The 19,386-nt window shown below is 46.4% G+C and overlaps 2 protein-coding genes across 3 annotated transcripts; one reads left to right on the forward strand and one right to left on the reverse strand.

Annotated features, from left to right (window-relative positions):
* Window positions 1-1,387: 1,387 nt before the first annotated feature.
* On the reverse strand, window positions 1,388-17,298 carry ccdc32 (coiled-coil domain containing 32). Of its 2 annotated transcripts, none has more exons than XM_059962401.1 (4): window positions 16,897-17,298; window positions 16,060-16,376; window positions 9,283-9,439; window positions 1,388-8,527 (listed from the first exon to the last, which is right to left on the reverse strand). In XM_059962401.1, the coding sequence occupies exons 2-4, from the start codon at window positions 16,310-16,312 to the stop codon at window positions 8,383-8,385; spliced, it is 555 nt and encodes a 184-aa protein (XP_059818384.1). In that variant the 5' UTR covers window positions 16,313-16,376; window positions 16,897-17,298; the 3' UTR covers window positions 1,388-8,382. The 2 variants fall into 2 exon arrangements, with proteins under 2 accessions (XP_059818384.1, XP_059818386.1); XM_059962403.1 differs by having other exon boundaries at window positions 16,060-16,379.
* LOC132389837 (uncharacterized) lies at window positions 9,448-16,050 on the forward strand. Its single transcript, XM_059962400.1, has 2 exons — window positions 9,448-11,648; window positions 15,885-16,050. Exon 1 carries the CDS (start codon window positions 10,696-10,698, stop codon window positions 11,386-11,388), a length of 693 nt encoding a protein of 230 aa, XP_059818383.1. The 5' UTR covers window positions 9,448-10,695; the 3' UTR covers window positions 11,389-11,648; window positions 15,885-16,050.
* Window positions 17,299-19,386: the final 2,088 nt, after the last annotated feature.

Genomic DNA, 19,386 nt, shown 5'->3' on the forward strand with positions numbered 1-19,386 from the left:
ACAGAGATAACAATAAAGAAGTAATAAAACGTGGAGGAAATATTGCAACAGAGGTGGAAAGAATGAGAAGAAAAGAGACAGATGATGGTGAAAGAAACCCAAATGAACCTACTCTGATTGACATCTCATTGGGATATTTATTTGCTGAGTGGCTAATGCAGTATCTAGGTTCTGACACAGTGTACAGGAACATCACTGTGTCATCATTTCACAAAGAATCTGATGCACAGGAGACCCAACATCCAAGCCTGTAACACATACAAAATACTGGAAGAACTCAGCCTGTCAGGCAGCATTTGTGTAGAGGAATAAACAGGTGAATTTCAGGCCAAAATAAATGGTCTTTCTTCAGGACACACCGTGAAAGGGCAAATGTTTATTTCTCTCCATAGATGCTGCCCGACTTGCTGAGTTTCTGCAGCATTTTGTAGGTGTTGCCCTGGATTTTGAGCATCTGGAGAATCCCATGTGGTTATGATTTGCTGCTGTGTATGAACCACAACCATCAACGGTTTCTACTATCCCACTTTCAATTTCTTAATTATATTGTAGCTGCTTGATTCAACCACATCTTTTGGTAGCAAGTTACGAGTTTCTTCCGAATTGTCCACTGGGTTTATTGTAGGATCATGGAACAGTTATGGCACAGGGGGAGTCCATTGTCCATACCAGTTTCTGGCGGGAGGCAGGAGGGAAGAAATTCCTGAATTGGCAGGTGTGCATCATCCACAAAGCAGGGTATTCAGGGTATTGTTGGCAAGGAGGGGCAAACTGTACTTTGCAATTACGTGGTTCCATCTCCACCCAGTTCCTGCACCAAGATGGCTTCGCTGGCTAAGTGGACTTTGTTGGGTACCATAAATTGTATAGCCAAACATTAAGGACACTGCTAGTGAGCAACCTCCCCAAATAGGGCATTAAGACCTTGATGGTATGGATTCTGGAAAAGAATAACCCTCCACTGAGGTCTTCACAGGGATCTCTTGCTTAAAATGCACCCACTGTGGATGATCTCTCTTAAACCCAGCTCGGTTTTTCCATCATATCATCAATGCAAACTACTTATTGTAATCGCGAGGATGTTAGTTCCTAGGCTTATTCTGGTACTTGTATAGGATTGGTGTTGAGGACAATGATAAGGATTTGAATAAAAAGTATAACCTTAGTTTTAAAAAAATCTATTTTATGTTGTGACTGGCTTGCGTGTACCTTCCAACATCACCCTAGCGCAAATGCTGTAGCAGTTGTTATAAAACCATAAAATACAAGTGCAAATCTAGGACGTTCAGCCCAATGATATCCCATTAAAGTGTTGTGACCTGTGTAATGAGCTTTGAGTGTTGAATGCATTTTATAACTATTATGAAAGAAAACATAATGCTTTGAACAAGGTTCAGTGTCCAAGATGTAATACGATCAATAAGCATCACAAACACAAGAAAATCTGCAGATGCTGAAAATCCAGACTAACAGGTACAAAATGCTGGAGGAACTCAGGTCAGAATGCATCAAGGGAAAAAGTAAACAGTCGATGTTTCAGGCTGAGACCCTTCTTCAGGACTGAAAAAGAAGGGAGCGGGAGACACCAGAATAAAAATGGTGGGAAAGAGGGGAAGGAGGACTAGCTGGAAGGTGATAGTTGAATCTAGGTGGGTAGGAAAGGTAAAGAGGTAAAACTTGGACAGGTACATGGATGAGAGGTGTATGGAGGGATATGGCCCAGGTGCAGGTCAGTGGGACTAGGCAGAAAAATGGTTCGGCACAGCCAAGAAGGGCCAAAAGGCCTGTTTCTGTGCTGTAATGTTCTATGGTTCTAATGGGGAATAGAGGAGGGAGAGCGAGGAATAAATATATTCATGCCATCAGGTTGGAGGCTACCCATACGGAATATAAGGTGTTGCTCCTCTACCCCGAGGGTGGCCTCATCATGGCACAAGAGGAGGCCGTGGACCGACATGTTAGAACCGGAATGGGAATCAGAATTAAAATATTTACACAGAGATAATAAACCTGATTCTAGTCTTCCCTCCCCTCCTCGCCTTTTTAATTCCAGTGTCTCCTCCTTTTTCAGTCCTGATGAAGGGTCTCAGCGCAAAACACAGACCGTTTACTCTGTTCCATAGACGCTGCCTGGCCTGCTGAGCTCCTCCTGCGTTTTGTGTGGGTTGCTTTCAATACGCATCATGTTATTATGTGAGATTTCGCAAGATGTAGAGTTGGCACGGATAAGAATGAGATTATTATCAGACAGAAAAGAGCCAGTTGGTTCATTGTTCAGTGTGGCAAGGAGTTTTCAACAAGGGTTAGTCAGAGAGCTTTAGGTGGAAATTATTAAGTAGTTCTGGAGGTGACACTACTGTAGCTTGCAATAAAGATCACCCCATGTCAATTTGAACTGAGGAAGTAGTAGCTGGCTGTAAGAACTTTGACATTTAAAACTAATACCAGATCTTAGGTAAATGAGGCACAGTTGACTTTGTGAGACGTGCTACATTAGAAGATAGGATTCTTAACCACAGTGGGAATACTTAAGTTGCAATGAGGACAAAGCTGTACTGCTATTTAAGGTGCTTATGAGAGCAGTCAGTAGTGGTGTGGGAAGTGCAGGAATTTCTGGTAAGGGTCCAACATCATTATAGAACAAGCAACAGTATAACATGCCGTAACAGCACAGCTTCTGAATGAGGATATTGATTGAGAGGAAGGATCCATATGACAGATCTCAATGTGTCAAACTGCTTTCCACACAGTCCTACAGATTAATCTCGTATGCCATCCAAGTCTCCCCTGAAAGCCCTGACTGATGGTATCTCTATTACTCCACACAGGCATTGAATTCTAGATCATATCCAGATAAATGTGGCACTTGTGGCAGTGTAAAACTCCCTCAGTATTGCAGTGGGAGTGTCAGCCAAGATATTTTCATTCTCCAGTCTGAAGTGAGGATGTAATTCAGCTCTGCCTCAAGGGAAAAATTGGACCAGAGGGCGTAGCTTCAGGATAGAGGGAAGTCCATTTACAACAGAGATAAGGAGGCACTTTTTTTTAGCCAAAGTGGTGAATCTGTGGAATTCATTGCCACAGATTCCTGTGGAGGCCAAGTCACTGGGTATATTTAAAACAGGGGTTGATAGGTTTTTGATTAGTCAGGGCGTCAAAGGTTATAGTGAGAAGGCAGGAGGAATGAGTTGAGAGGGGTAGTAAACCAGTCATGATGGAATGGCAGAATAGACTGAATGGACTAATTCTCCACCTAATTTATGGTCTTAATTATGTCTCCCTTTTACCTTTTGTCAAAAGGTTAAATCTGCAAGGGCTAGTCCTTGAACTATTAACTAGCATAATAATGTAGCTTCCTCCTTAACCTAAATCAGTCATCAAGTTGTACACCAGCATTAACACTCTCTCAATGTTCCAAAAACAACCGTTTCAGCCTCCCCAGTCTGACACATTAAATTCCCGTGTTCTACAAAAATTTGTTGACATATTTAATATCCCTTGGACCCAGTTTCCTCAGAAGTGGAAGCATCAAACCTTCAAACCGTCCACAATTTTGAACAACCCTCTACCATTTCCTTTCTAGAGTAAAGAATTCCAGCCTGTTCAGAGCATTAGATTTTCAGCATCTGCAGAATCTTCTGTCCAGCCTGTTTAGTCTTTCTTGACAAATATATTTTTCAATTCTGGGCCATTTTTGAGATTTGCTCTTTTACCTTCCTTGATGTCTCCATCATCTTTTCATAAATATGGAGACCTAAGGCTGAGATAAATGTACAATTTCTCTCCTTCTGAACTACATTCTATAAAAATGAACACCAGTACCAGGTCTGCAACTTTATCAGTCATAAGCATTTTTAATGACTCCACAAGACTTCAGTTCCATGGAGTACAAGGACACCTGCAGGTTGGGTGAGTCAGTGCAGGTCCAGCCTGCCCCACTTTTTCCTTGTTTACTCTACATATCCTTAGACAATTTCTCACTGTCCTGAAGGCTCACACTGAATACAGCTTCCAGTCATGTAACAGGAGATATCATCTGTTTCTTTTTCCCAAAAATACATCGTAGAGACAAGCAACTAATTTACAACGCTCCAAATATAGCTACGATCTTCATCACAGCCTGTTACAGAAATGCCAATGCCCTTGAACAGAAACTCCTACAATAAGGTGGATACAGACCAATTCATCACCGGTAAAGCCCTCCCCACGCTGAGCATACTTACACAAAATACTGTCATAGGGAAGCATCTACCATCAGGGGCCCCGACCACCCAGGACATGCTCTCTTCTCTCTACTGCCAACAGGAAGAAAATACAGGACCCTCAGGATTCACACCACCAAGTTCAGGAAGTTATTACTCCTCAACCATCAGGCTCTTAAACCAAAGAGGGTAACTTCACTTGCCCCATCATTGAAATGTTCCCACAACCTATGGACTCGCTTTCAAGGCCTCTTCATCTCATGTTCTCGATATTTATTATTTCTTTCTTTTCGTATTTGTACAGTTTGTTTTCTTTTTGCACAGTGGTTGAACACCCAAGTTGGTATGGTCCTTCATTGATTCTATTATGATTATTCTGTAATGAATTTATTGTACATGCTTGCAAGGAAGTGAATATCAGGGTTGTATAGGGTGACATAATGTACTTTGATAATAAAATTATTTTGAATTTTGAAGTGATTAAGACTGGTATTTAGTATTAGAGGGTAATTTCAAAAGAAGAGAAATTAACCTAGAGCCTTAGTCTCTATAATAATGAAAAGATGTAGAGGCATTGGGAAGTTCAAAAACAATTCATGAGGATGATACCTAAGAGAAAAAGAAATAATCAGAAAAAAACTACAGATGCTGGAAATGTGAAATAAAACAGTAAATGCTGGGAAACTCAGCAAGTTAGGCTGCAAGTGCCATCATTTTGAATGCTGTGACCCTTTATCAGCTGGGAAAGAGGGAGGTGCAAGTTGGTTTTCAGAAGGATACGTAGGACAGCCTAGATGGGACAGGTCAAATTACTTACGCGCGGAGGTGTGTGGGGGGGGGGGGGGTCAGCACATTGACCTAGTGCAATGAATCATCATCAGTTAATCATCTGTCTTTTCCCAATCTGCTGTTAGTTCCCTTTATTTAACTCTTATCAGACACTAGCTAACCTGTTGAATATTTTCAGCATAGTCTGTTCTGGAAACTATAGACTGGTGACTCCCATGTCAGTGGTACTGAAGTTAAGAAGAGAATTCTTAGGGATAAGGTTTTTGGAAAACAATGGCTTAATTAGGGAGAGCCAGCATGGCTCTTTTCTATCTTACTGAGTTTTTTGAAGCGTGACAAAGGTGTTTAATGAAAACAGAGCTGTAGATGTTATCTAGATGGAACTTGACAAGATCTCTCATGAGAGGCCCATCCTCTCTCATGCAAGATTAAAATGCATGGTATCCATGGTGAATTGTCTATTTGGATTCAGAACTGGCTTGCCATTGAAGTCAGAGGGGAGTGGTCGAGCTGGAGGTCTGTAATTAATGGAGTTCCGCAGGGATCTGTGCCGGGACCTCTGCTGTTGGTGTTGTATGTAAATGACATGGATGAAAATGTAGATGATTATGCAAACGTCTGAGGCACCCTAGATTCTTTACATGACTTCAGATGATATGGCCTTCACAGAGCCCTGATCTCAACATCATCAATGCTGTTTGAAGTTACCTGGAGAGACAGAGCAAGTCTGCAGAAGAACTATGGCAAGTTCTCTAAGATGCTTGGGACAAACTATCAGCCAATTTTCTTAAAAAACTGCATGCCAATCAAAGTACCTTTGAGAATTGATGCAGTTTTAAAGCCAAAGGGTGATCACGTGAACTATTGATTTGATTTAGTTTTTATTGTTTATTGCTCTTTATAGTAATTTTTTGTGATTTAGAAACTTTTCATTTCATTATTTTTGAAAGTATCTTTGCTTTACAGAATTTTTTTACATGTGTTTAAGATTTTTTCTACAATACTGAAGGTGTGTGGGTTACTAAGTTTGCACATGATACAAAGGTTGGTGGAGTTGTGGATAGCATAGAAGACTGGTAAAGTATATAGCTGGATATAGATCAGATATGGGCGTAGAAATGACAGATGGAGTTAAACCCAGCCAAGTATGAAGTGTAGGTCAAAGATAAAGAGATTATACACGGCAAGACCCTTACAGTGCTGATGTGCATAATGATTATGGAGGCAAACTTCACACCTCTCTCTAAGTGGCTACATAGATCAATCATGTGGTTAAGAAGGCATATGGAAGGCTTGCCTTTATTAGTAAAGTTCTAAAGTCAGGAAGTTATGTTGGGGCTTTTTTATAAAACTCTAGTTAAGCTGTATCTGGAGTATTGCGTACAGTTCTGGTCGCCTCACTGTAGGAAGGATGTTGAGGCTTTGTAGAGGGTGCGGAAGAGGTTTACCAGGATGCTGCCTGGTCTAGAGGGTGTGTGCTATAATGAGAGGCTGGACAAACTTGCGTTGTTTTCTCTCAAGTGGCGGAGGCTGAGGTGAGAACTGATAGAGATCTATAAGATTATGAGAAGCAGACAGCTTTTTTTTTCCCATGGTTGAAGTGTCCAATACAGTGGGCATGCACTTAAGGTGGGAGTTTTTTGTTAAACACGGAGAGTGATGTGTGTCTGAGATGCACTGCCTGGGGTGGTGACAGAGGAGCTTTAGATAGGCACATGAATGTGAGCAAAGTGTAAGGATAGGGACATTGTGTAGGCAGAAGTGATTAGCTTAACTGACAATTGATTACTAGTTTAATTGTTCCTGTGCTGTACAGTTCAACGTTCTGTGATTTTGCTTCTGATCTGTTAGGTGGAGCAGCACAGCTCACTCTTTCATCACACGGGGTCTAACTGCGGTCCAGTTTAATTACCGTTACAGTGCGTGCCTGTGTGTGGGTGGGCAGCCTTACCACGTGGAATTATCAAAACCTAGCTTCAATAATCAGGTGTTCACTGAAAACATAGTATATCCATTCCTTTGTAAAATAAAAAAAATCACATTATAGGTGTCTGAGTGCTGGATTAAACAAACCACAGATCTGTAATGCTATTAGAGAAAGAAGACAGGGATTAAATTTGCATAGGATGTCACCAACAGACTGACTGGCCTCCCTCTGTGCTGCAAGCAGCTTTGGCTGTAAAGTACACTGGCCTTTGTAACACAGTCACCAAGGAAAACTTTGAAATCCAGATGTTAAACTCTGAACTAGATGTGATTGAGGCAGGGGCTTGACAATCACCATACATCTGCTTCAGGGGGAGATTTGAATATGGTTATATCTATATATATATGTGTTGCTAGAAGCATTGATTTTAAAATGATGGGTAAAAAGACACGGACTGAATGTGAAATTGTATTATGTCAACTGAGGTAATGATTTAGAAGTCTCTGGTTATAGAGTCTATTGGAGCATTCTAAAAGGAACAGGATAGAAATAAGGTTATGGGAAAAGACTGGGGAATTGGGATTAAAAGGATTGCTCCATAAAGAGTTAGCACAGGCTCAATGGGCCAAAGCCCTCGTGTGCCATAGCAATTCTATGGTTTCATTATTCTACAGCTTGCCCTGCTCAGCATCAATACAACAGTCAAGGGTTTTCCATGTGCCATATACTAAAGTGGCAGGGGTGGGGCATAGGAAGGTAGAGGCTACCAAAGACTTTGATGGGAGTGCTTTGATAGAGACAGGTTAGTGAGTGGAGAGATACGTTAGAAAGATCAAGACATTCAAACTTAGAGAATTAAGTACCCCCCGCCAGAGTACAATGCTGGAAACAGATAATCCACAAGGGATTGGTAGCCGTCACGTTCCCAAAACAGAGAAACCTAAACAATGATTCAATTCACTCTCCCTATCTGAAGTGGAAAACATTTCAATATTTGATGGACTTAAGGTGACTGTAGCTCTCTGCACAATACACAAACACTGGTGCTGAGACAGGAGGAGAATGTGTGCTGTTGAATGAATGCATTATCACTGAGGCATGCAATGAAATGTTCTTCAAATGCAAGTCTTCCAAATGCCCGTAGTTCTATAAATAAAGGTGCACTATTGCACTGAGGGGTACACAGGTCATTGGAATAAGGTACACCCAGCAGCAGTAAATCCCTTTCTGCTCCCAGATCCCCTTCTCGTCTTTCCTACTCATAGTCAGAAATGGGTCAAGGTGGTGACTCAGTTATAGTGATGCGGGCAGAGGGGCTCCGAGGATTCAGCTGCTGGGCCAATTCGAGCTCATCTGTGGCTGTCACATTAAACAGTCCAACGTTTCTATGTCTGGATGATGGTCATCGCTCAGCTCTGGCCTGGCCTGAGCCAGGTTTCTCAGGGCAGACTCCACTGTCGGTCATTACTGTTCACAGGAAGAGCAGCTTCCACCTTCAGGCTCCTCTGGGCTCTCAGACTGTCCTTCAGGACCGATCAGATACTGAATCTCCTCTGCGTTTACTGGAACTCTGTCTGGCTGCACCCACCGCTTGAAATAGTCCATGGCACTGGAACAATAAAGGAAGCAGACTCAGGATCAATTACATGGACAAGATGTCGTAAGCATACTGACTGGGAAATACAAAATCCTAACTGCGTACAGGACATTAGCTGCATGATTTCTATCTCCCTGCAACAGAAGGACTATTTCTGGAAAGCAGCACATCCAGTGACATTTCCTGACCCCTGGCATGGATCAAAGTCATGGCATGTTGGAACCTGCCTGCCACTGTCTTCTGGGAATGGCCACCCTAAATCTAGAGACGCAGAGAAACACCTTCCACATTCAGTATTCATGGGATGAGGGATTTCAGACCGCAATACAGATTAGGAATCTTGAGGTTACTTGAAAGCCCACGTGTGCCATAGCAATTCTATGCTTTCATTATTCTACAGCTTGCCCTGCTCAGCATCATTCAACAGTCAAGGTTACAGAATCAGTCAGCATACACTGAGCTGGGGCATGGGAAGGTACAGGCTAGTGAGTGCAGAGTGATGATATATGTGTGCCTTCAAAATACATAACTGGAGATGTTCATCGGTATCTTCGTAATTTCAAGCAGCCAACGGCCAGGGGAGCGGAGCAAGAGCAGGTATTAGCTCTGGTCTCCACACCACCAAAGTCACAAAGTACATCAAAATTAAAGTCAACCAACCCCAACCCCCTCGGAGGACAGAAACCGCCATCAAGCTTAACATGAGGAATTGGGGCATGGCTCCTTACTTTTCATTTCCTAACAGACCCCTACAGATCATACTCTACCTCTGGTCCATTTCGTATCCATCACTGTACATCTCTGACATATACTGCTCATGCAGGAACCGATCCCAGCATTCTTTCTTTGCCTGTGATAGGCTCCTTAGCATCCCTTTTGAACTTGGCTCTTCGTTTATACCCTTCAGTTTCCTCAGGCGATTTTCTGTTGGTTTAAAGAAGAGGTCAGTAGGAAGATGTCATCAGTCACACACATTGCCACTGAGGATGCCGCAGCAGGTATTTTGTCCATTGTGCTTTTTGCTGGCCTGATGCAGAGCTGCTGGTTAACTGTAGCACCTTTTTCCCCATAAACTTCTTACTTTTCCCTTCTTGCCATTCAATTAGCTTTTGAAACTAATTTCCTTCCCAACAAAACAGTCCCAATCACTATCAGAAACGTTTCCTTATGTTGGCACTTGATCTATGCCCCGTGGCTGACAACCCTTCATGCAAGGAGGATGTTTGACTTGATGGAGGAATCTAGGGCCAGGGACACAGTCTGAAAGTAAGGGAGATGGCATTTAGGACTCAAGACAAGGAGAAATGTATTTATTGGCAACACAAGTGAATCTGCAGATGCTGGAAATAAATAAAAACATAAAATGCTGGCAGAACTCAGCAGGCCAGACAGCATCTATGGGAGGAGGTAGTGACAACGTTTCGGGCCAAAACCCTTCATCAGGAGTCCTAAAGGGAACTCCCAATCACCCCTGCCGTGGACCACTTCTACAATGAAGGGATCCACATGCTCCACGACTGCTGGACTAAGTGTGTCTATGTACGAGGGGACTATGTTGAAAAATAAACGTGCTAGGTTTTCTAAAATTGACTCCTATCTATATATCCATTGTATATAGAAGGTTCTTCTAGAGAGGATGCAGCACTAGACCTCCTCTTAGGGAAGAGGGTAGAGTAAGTGACTGAAGAGTCAATTGGTTACCAGTGACCATAGTTTGATCAGCTTTAACCTGGTCTACCACAGCAGGGCCAACTTTGGAGGTGTGAGGTGGAACCTTGCCGAAGCTGACTTTGTGAGACTGCAGGTAAAGGAATGTCCAGTATGTGGACAGCTTTTAAGAGGGTGGGATCAGGGATAGCATGTACCTGCTCAGGTGAAGGACAAGGCTGATAAGCTGAGGGAAACATGGCTGATGAAAGATACCAAGGCTCATTAGTGAGTAGGTGCGTCTAAGTGTGGCTCCCGATTTTTATTGAAAATCTACCTGTTTATCTTCGTCGTATGCTCGAGGTAACTGATTATTTAATGTTGTGAACAACCCGGGACATTGCTGGACACTGACATGGCAAACAAAATGCACCTTCAAAGTAAAACTGGGGAAAAAGATAGCGAAGCCTTGAGCAGGAAAGCTGATGTTACAGTAATGGCGCCGTTGCACGCTGCTGGGCCTGCGCTACCCGATGACGGAGAGGCTTCGTTTAGTACTTCTTACTGACATGACGCAAGCGGTGCATTCTGCCCTGAAAAGAGAACTTGAAGATGCTTTGTCACCTGTGAATGCTACCGTGGAACAAATTATGCCATATTACGAATCACATGACAAACGCATTCGTGAGGCTGAACATGGCCTAAATGATTACAGTGACCGACTGACGAGCGCCGAAGCCGCCATTGCAGCGCTGCAGAGCGACAACGCATTTCTGAAAGGGAAACTAGATGACCTCAAAAATCAGTCGCGGAGATCCATTTTGAGAGTGGTTGGCATTCCTGAAAATTTGGAAGGTTCGGACCCTGTTAAACTTACGACCGAGTTTTTTGACGAAGTGCTGGGGACAAATTTCTTCCCAAGGTTTCTCGTACTTTTGCGCGCTCACCGAGTCGGGCCTAAACCATCTGGTGTCTCTGAAGCCAAGCAAACGAGGCCAAGAACGTTCCTGGTTCTCTTTTACTTCTTTCAAGATAAGCAACGTATCATCAACAGACGGAAGCAGGAGCTATATTTCCGCAGACATCACGTGTTTTTTCATGAAGATTTTTGCGCGGAGCTGGGGAAAAAACGAGCAGCTTTCAAGGATGTGAAATCCCTGCTTTACAGGAAAGAGGTCAGGTTCGGCCTCTTGTATCCTGCCTGGCCGGATCCGGGTCATCCATGAAAGTAAAAAGCATTATCTCGATACACCAGAGGCGGCCAAAGAGTTTTACCATTGGCGCTGGGGAGAAGAAGAACGAGAAGAGCAATGACTTTTTTTAGGTTATTCATGCAGCACTGAAGGGGCCTCCCACCGAGGCAAACTGTTAATTTTCGCAATTCACTTCTTTGTTCATTTTTTTTCCAGTTTAATTTGTGGAATGCGATCGAGTTGAACTGCTGTGCTGCGGAATCTGATAAACAAAAACTTCCAACCAGCAAAATGTAAATATTTGGGATTTGTATCTCTGGCGTTTAGTTTCCTAGATTTATTTTTGTGTTTTTAATGCTTTGCTTGACCTGTGTTATCTTTGGCCTATATATATTAAAGGTAGAATAAGTGTTGGTATAAATTCTAAGGAGGGAAGCCACTCTAGATTAGATTGAAGGTTTGGTTGTATGGGGAACGCTTTGGAAGTTTTTTGTTTGGTAATGCCTGCGATCATCCTCAGTTGGGGAGGTAGATCTAGGTTTCAGGGGTTAATTGTTTTTCTTGTTTGTGTAAAGGGGTGGGGGGAGTGTTTTGGGGGATTACCATGGCAGCTTATTCTTTTGTGTATTACGGATTGGCCAGACTTTCTTTTCATTGTGCGTTATTGTGTGCAGTTTGTGCCCTCGCATTGTTTTGGATTGTGGGCTCTGTGTGCCTTTTGATATGATTAACATGAGTGCTGCCGATGGAGGCCACCCTGGGAAGTTTATTTCTTGGAATGGAAAGGGGCTCAATGGTCCTGTTAAAAGAGCTAAAGTTTTCTCTCATCTGAAACAATTAAAAGCAGATATACTATTTCTACAAGAGACACATTTAAGAGTGGAAAACCATAACAGACTCCGTAAAGCATGGATTAGTCAGGTTTTTCATTCCAGATTTAATAGTAGGTCCAGGGGGGTGGCAATATTAATCACCAAAGCATGCAGTTTACACCATCTGATGTAATCAGTGACCCTAATGGTCGCACTATTATAGTTTCTGGATTTCTCTTTCAGATACCCGTCATTTTGGTAAATATTTATGCCCCTAATTGGGATGACGTCCACCTTGCAAATAAGGATTTGTCTTTAATACCTAACCTGAATACACACCAGCTAATCTGTTCAAGAGATCTGAACTGTGCTATTGACCCCCTGCTTGATAGGTCTAGCTCCAGAGGAGCACCTTCTGGTATGGCAAAGGCCTGCTCGATGTTTATGAAACAAAATGGTTATATAGATCCTTGGAGATATTTGAATCCATCAGTTAAGCAATTCTCTTTCTTTTCTCATGTTCACCACTCCTATTCCAGGCTAAACTATTTCTTTATAGATGGCTCCTTGATACCAATGATAAGAGAAACTGAGTACACTGCTATAGTTATAACTGAATCCTCGCCCGTGAAACTGGACCTATGTATTCCTTTAAACATTAGAGAACGGCCTCTGTGGAGACTTAATCCCCCTTTTGCTTTCCAATGAGAAATTTTGTAGTTATATGTCGACTAACATTGACACATTATTCGAGACTAACAAAACTGAGTCGGTATCGTACTCTTTACTTTGGGAAACTTTAAAAGCTTACTTGAGGGGTGAAATAATATCTTATACTTCACATGCCAATAAAGAGCGTAGGAAGGAAATGCAAGTGTTATCACAATCTATTTTGGACCTGGATAGGCAATATTCTGAGGCACCCACTGCGGAATTATATAAAAGCCGGGCTGATTTGCAAGCGAAGTTTAATTTTCTACCTACAAACCTATCAGAACAATTAATTCTTAAGATACGTGGCCTCTATTATGAATATGGTGACAAGGCAAGCCAGCTTATGGCTCATCAGTTGAAGCTTCAAGCTGCATCGAGGCACGCACCAAAACTTGACAAGCAATCCAAAAAACATCTTTGCAACTTTTTATTCCTCTCTGTATACATCAGAGTTTCCCTCAGATATAACAAGAAAAAAAAAGAAAAAAGAAAAAAAGATCTTTATGAAGAGGTAACTAGGAAGATTGAAGTGGGTAGGGTGGGGAAAATAATTTCTTTAAAGCAGATAAAGCAGCCCGTCATTATTAACCACCATCCCTCAGCCCAGTGAATAATAAAGAGATGGGTCAATTCTCTCGTTAACTCTCCACACAACTTAGAACTGGCTAAATCCATACCACTGGGCTCCCAAATGCCCATTTGTACATACACTAGTTAGGCGTTTAAAAACCGGGCAGGCTTTCTCTATGTACAGTATAATATTAGAAACTTGTGCCTGCCACTCAACCCATGTTGTGTACAATGACCAAAAACAGATTAATCCCACTTCCCAGCTCCTCAAGTGGTCACCAGGTACCTTTTAAATAATGGTAAAAGTTTGCATCTTCAATGTCCTCTCAGCAGTGTGTTCTAGAACCTTCTTGAATTAATATTCACCTCACAATTTCCTCTAAACCTTTCAGCAACTACCTTAGGACTACCCCTCTGTTTATGGGCACTTTCTCTTTATCCCTAGGTCTCTGATAATTTTATACATCTCAGTCAACTCAGCAACATTTTATTAATTCTGAAGAGAGTAAACCTAGACAAACCAGTCTCTTCTCTCACAGTGCAACAGTGCTCAGATTACATTAGCCAAGAGACCTCACCAAGATAAACAGAGCACAAGTTTTAAAACAGGTACAGTGGCAGAGCTGCCTTGCGCAGTGGCACAGCCAATACAGCCACAGTGCCAAATAGCTGGGTTCAGTCCTATACTTGGGTGCTTTCTGTGTGGAGTTCACGTTTCCCTGTGCTCAGGTGCTCCAGTTATCTCCCACATCCTAAAGGCATGCTGGCCACAGAGTGCAAATGAGCAGCAGATTCTGTGGAGATCTTATGAGAATGTGGTAAAATAAAGATTAATGTAATCAGGGGGTTGATGTTTGGCATGGAGTTGTTGGGCTGAAGGGTTACATTTATGACTCTAATGTTCACAATGTGTTGGCGCGTGGGCTTACTGGATAAGGCATCGGACTAGTAACCTGAAGGTCACTGGTTCGAGCCTCAGCTGAGGCACTGTGTTTGTGTCCTTGAACAAGGCACTTAACAACACATTGCTCTGCGACGTCACTGGTGCCAAGCTGCTTGGGTCCTTGTGCCCTTCCCTTGGACAACATCGGTGGCGTGAGGCATGCAGCTTGGGCAACTGCCAGTCTTCCATACAACCCTGCCCAGGCCTGCACCCTGGAAAAAACCTTCCAAGGTGCAAATCCATGGTCTCACGAGACTAACGGATGCCAATGTTCATAACGCACCAGTACACAGATGGAACTACCAGAGAACTAGGCAGTAAAAGTCAAAATCCAAAGTAAATACATGTCACCATAAACTACCTTGAGATTAATTTACTCAATAAATCCATAATAGAGTAATAACTATAATAGAATCAATGACCGCAACGATTTGGACATTCAACCAGTGTGCAAAAGACAACAAATAGTGCAAATACAAAAAGAAAGAATAACAATAAATAAATATGCAATAAATATTGAGAACATGAGATGAAGAGTCCTCGAAAGTGAGTCCATTGGTTGTGGGGATGGGGCGAGAGAAGTTACCGTCTCCGGTTCAGGAGATTGATAACTGAGGGGTAATAACTGCTCATGGAATGCATCAACAGTACCTCATACTCAAGTAGAAATGGACTAGCAGAACACAGCAGCTTCCCAAGAGTCTCGAACCGGGATTATCGCTTACCTGCCAGGATATGCCACAGTTGCCTGGGCAACCAGGATATGTTACCAGAGAGGTTTACCAGGGTGTTAGTTATAAGGAGGCTGGTGAAGTTGGATTTCTTCCTCTTGAACGTCAGAGGCTAAGGACTGACCTGATAAAAGTGTGTCAAAATTATGAGAGGCAAATACAACCAGAATCTTTTTCTCAGGATAGGAATTTTTAATAATAGAGGGTATAGCTCTCAGGTGAGAGCAGGAAGGTTTAAAGGAGACATGGACATTTATGGGAAGTTTTTTTTTAACCATGGAGTGATATGGGAGAGGAATGTGCCGCCAGGAGGAACAGAGGAGAGGGCGGATTGAAGAGTAGTGGAGAGAGTGGTACGAGGAGTGATGGAGGAGTGGAGTATGCTGCCAGGAGTAGTGGAAGAAGATCTGATAGTGGTGTTCAAGAGGCTCTTAGACAAGCATGTGCAGGGAACGGAGGATTATGGATCGTATGCGGGGGGGGGGGGGGCGGAGGGTTACGGATCGTACGCGGGGGGGCGGAGGGTTTTGGATCGTACGCGGGGGGTGGAGGGTTATGGATCGGACACGGGGACGGAGGGTCATGGCGCGGGGCTCATGCACGTGGAAGTGATTAGTTTAATTTGGCTTCATGCTCAGCACTGACACCTTGGGTCTATTTCTCTGCTGTACAGTTTACTGCCCTATGTTACTATGGCAAGAAACAAAGGTCAGGTTGCTCAACATTGTACTCTTCATTAATTTCTTCTTACTGCCTCAGTGCACTTGTGACCTGTCTGGACGGCATGCAACAAAGTTTTTCGCTGTATCTTGGTACACTTTACAGTAATAAACCAATCCACCTACTCCCAATCCTGCTAGAGCAGGTTAGATTCTATATCTCCACTGAGGAAAGGAGGAAGTCTGCTGTAAAAAAAGCTGTGTATCGCACTCACCCAGCATTGCCAGATATTGCTGTGAATCAGCCATGGGAGCCCAAGCATTCCCTTCCTCTGCGTGATGCTCGTTGCTCATCAAATCTACGTCTGGCACTGTGACAGAGATCGGGCTGAATATTTCAGAGAAGGATTCTGGGAAGCACTCTTTGACTGGGCAATTGGTTTCATTCACTTCCATCATCTGAGCTGGGAGTCCAGAACATATCCTCTCCCATATATCATCAGCAGACTCTGTGTCTCTGGCAGCCATTCCCAAAGACAAATGACGTTGGTCAATATTTTCTTAGGATCTGTACACACTTAACTGAGGGAAACTGCTGAGGCAAAAAGAAGAATCAGTCTCACACCAGCCATTTCACCAGCACCACGGACAAGAGTCAGGCCGTGTGCATTGACAGAGTGATTCCCTTGATGGGGGAGCAACCCACGGTCCCCACAGTGAAGAACAAGTCAGTCCTGGGCTGCAGGAAGCGACGGTAGCAGCACAAGAAACAGAAACAAGCTAAATGCACTTGGCCCATCAAACCAGTTCTGTTACTCAGTGAGATAAGTTCTCTCAGTGCCCCTACTTACTCAACATCCTTGAATATACTCTCTCACTAAGCTTCAACAGCTGTCTTGGTTAAGGAATCCAGTATCTATGCTCTGGGCGAAGAAGTTTAGTTCCCATCTCCGTAAAAGCAGAAACAAGCTTTTGACCCATCAAGTCTATTACGGTTCCATTAGGCTCTCAGAACAATCCCATAATACATCTGTCGCCTGTTTTATTCCCCACTAATACCCTGCCATTTACCACACTAGGGGCAATTTACAACAGCCAATTAACCAACTTACCCATAATCTTTTGGGATGTGGGGCAATACAGGAATACGCAGAGGAAATCCACGCGCACACAAGGAGAACTTCCAAACAGCACCGGGGACCAAGACTGAACCCGGGCCTCTGCCGCCTTTCCTCATCACTCCTTGTTGTTCTGAGACCGTGACCTCCTGGATCCAGACAACCTAAATAATCACCTTTACCCCTACCTGCCAAGCCTAGAAGAATGCCATACAATTTAATGTAATCACCCGTCCCCGAGTCTAGGGGGTATAAATCAATCCCCTCTCACAGAGCAACTGCCCCCGCTCCCTGGGTCTGGTGAGCCTACAGACGGGAGAGGAGAGGAGAGGAGGGAGGAGGGGAGAGGGGACGGGGAGGAGAGGAGAGAGGGGACAGAGGGGAGAGGGGACAGAGGGGAGAGGAGATGGAGGGGAGGGGAGATGGGACGGGGAGAAGAGGAGAGAGAAGAGGAGAGAGGAGAGGGGACGGAGAGGGGACGGGGAGAGAGGGGACGGGGTGAGAGGGGAGGGGAGAGGGGTGAGAGGGGAGGGGAGAGGGGGGGAGGGGAGGGGAGAGGGGGGAGGGGAGAGGAGAGAGGGGAGAGGAGAGAGGGGAGGGGAGAGAGGGGAGGGGAGAGGGGACGGGGAGAAGAGGGGAGGGGGACGGGGAGAAGAGGGGAGGGGGACGGGGAGAGAGGGGACGGGGTGAGAGGGGAGGGGAGAGGAGAGAGGGGAGGGGAGAGGGGACGGGGAGAAGAGGGGAGGGGGACGGGGAGAAGAGAAGAGAGGGGAGGGGAGGGGGGAGGGGGGAGGGGAGGGGGGAGAGGGGAGGGGGGAGAGGGGAGGGGAGGGGGAGGGGAGAGGGGAGGGGAGAGGGGAGGGGAGAGGGGAGGGGAGAGGGGAGGGGAGAGGGGGGAGGAGAGGGGGGAGGAGAGGGGGGAGGAGAGGGGGGAGGAGAGGGGGGAGGAGAGGGGGGAGGAGAGGGGGGAGGGGGAGAGGAGAGGGGGAGGGGGAGAAGAGGAGAGAGAGGTGAGGGAAGAGGGGAGAGGAGAGAGGGGAGGGGAGAGGGGACGGGGAGGAGAGGAGAGAGGGGAGGGGAGGAGAGGAGAGGGGACGGGGAGGAGAGGAGAGGGGACGGGGAGGAGAGGAGAGAGGTAAGGGGAGAGGGGAGAGGAGAGAGGGGACGGGGAGGAGAGGAGAGAGGGGAGGGGAGGGAGGAGAGGAGAGGGGACGGGGAGGAGAGGAGAGGGGACGGGGAGGAGAGGAGAGGGGACGGGGAGGAGAGGAGAGAGGTGAGGGGAGAGGGAGAGGAGAGAGGGGAGGGGAGAGGAGAGAGGGGAGGGGAGAGGAGAGAGGGGAGGGGAGAGGAGAGAGGGGAGGGAGAGGAGAGAGGGGAGGGGAGAGGAGGGGACGGGGAGGAGAGGAGAGAGGTGAGGGGAGAGGGGAGAGGAGAGAGGGGAGGGGAGAGGAGGGGACGGGGAGGGGGAGAGGAGGGGACGGGGAGGGAGAGGAGGGGACGGGGAGGGGAGAGGAGGGGACGGGGAGGGGAGAGGAGGGACGGGGAGGGGAGAGGGGGGACGGGGAGGGGAGAGGAGGGGACGGGGAGGGAGGAGGGGGCGGGGAGAGAGGAGAGAGGTGAGGGGAGAGGGGAGAGGAGAGAGGGGAGGGGAGGAGGGGGAGGGGAGGGAGGGGGGGAGGGGAGGGGGGAGGGGAGGGGGAGGGGGAGGGGGGAGGGGAGGGGGATGGGGGAGAGGGGAGGGGAGGGGAGGGGGGAGGGGGAGGGGAGGGGAGGGGGAGGGGAGGGGGAGGGGAGGGGAGAGGGGAGGGAGGGGAGGGGAGAGGGGAGGGGAGAGGAGGGGAGAGAGGAGGGGAGGGAGAGGGGGAGAGGAGAGGGGGAGGAGAGGGGAGGAGAGGGGGAGGAGAGGGGAGGGAGGGGAGGGGGATGAGGAGAGGGGGGAGGGGGAGAAGAGGAGAGGAGGTGAGGGAAGAGGGAGAGGAGAGGGGAGGGGGGGGAGGGGTGGAGAGGGAGGGGGAGGGGAGGAGAGAGAGGGACGGGGAGGAGAGGAGAGGGGAGGGGAGAGGAGAGGGAGGGGAGGGAGAGGGGACGGGGAGGAGAGGAGAGGTAAGGGGAGAGGGGAGAGGAGAGAGGGGAGGGAGAGGGGACGGGGGAGAGAGGAGAGAGGGGAGGGGAGGAGGAGAGGAGAGGGGACGGGGAGGAGAGGAGAGGGGAAGGGGAGGAGAGGAGAGGGACGGGGAGGAGGGAGGGAGAGGGGACGGGGAGGAGAGAGAGGGAGGGGAGAGGGGGGGAGAGGGGAGGGGAGAGGGAGAGGGGGAGGGAGAGGAGAGAGGGGAGGGGAGGGAGAGAGGGGAGGGGAGATGGGGACGGGGAGGAGAGGGAGAGGTGAGGGGAGGGGAGGAGGAGAGAGGGGAGGGGAGAGGAGGGGACGGGGAGGGGAGAGGAGGGGGACGGGGAGGGGAGAGGAGGGGACGGGGAGGAGAGGAG

The sequence above is a fragment of the Hypanus sabinus genome, unplaced genomic scaffold, assembly GCF_030144855.1.
Source record: "Hypanus sabinus isolate sHypSab1 unplaced genomic scaffold, sHypSab1.hap1 scaffold_674, whole genome shotgun sequence".
In the NCBI taxonomy this organism is placed as follows: Eukaryota; Metazoa; Chordata; class Chondrichthyes; order Myliobatiformes; family Dasyatidae; genus Hypanus; species Hypanus sabinus.

Excerpts from the sequence above, each read along its gene's own strand:
- ccdc32 (XM_059962401.1), bottom strand. The coding sequence starts at position 16,312 with ATGGCTGCCAGAGACACAGAGTCTGCTGATGATATATGGGAGAGGATA. Across the intron at positions 9,440-16,059 it reads GCAATATCTGGCAATGCTGG|AAAATCGCCTGAGGAAACTG; the intron begins GTGAGTGCGATA and ends TTAAACCAACAG. Across the intron at positions 8,528-9,282 it reads GGATACGAAATGGACCAGAG|TGCCATGGACTATTTCAAGC; the intron begins GTAGAGTATGAT and ends TTATTGTTCCAG.
- LOC132389837 (XM_059962400.1), top strand. The coding sequence starts at position 10,696 with ATGACGGAGAGGCTTCGTTTAGTACTTCTTACTGACATGACGCAAGCG.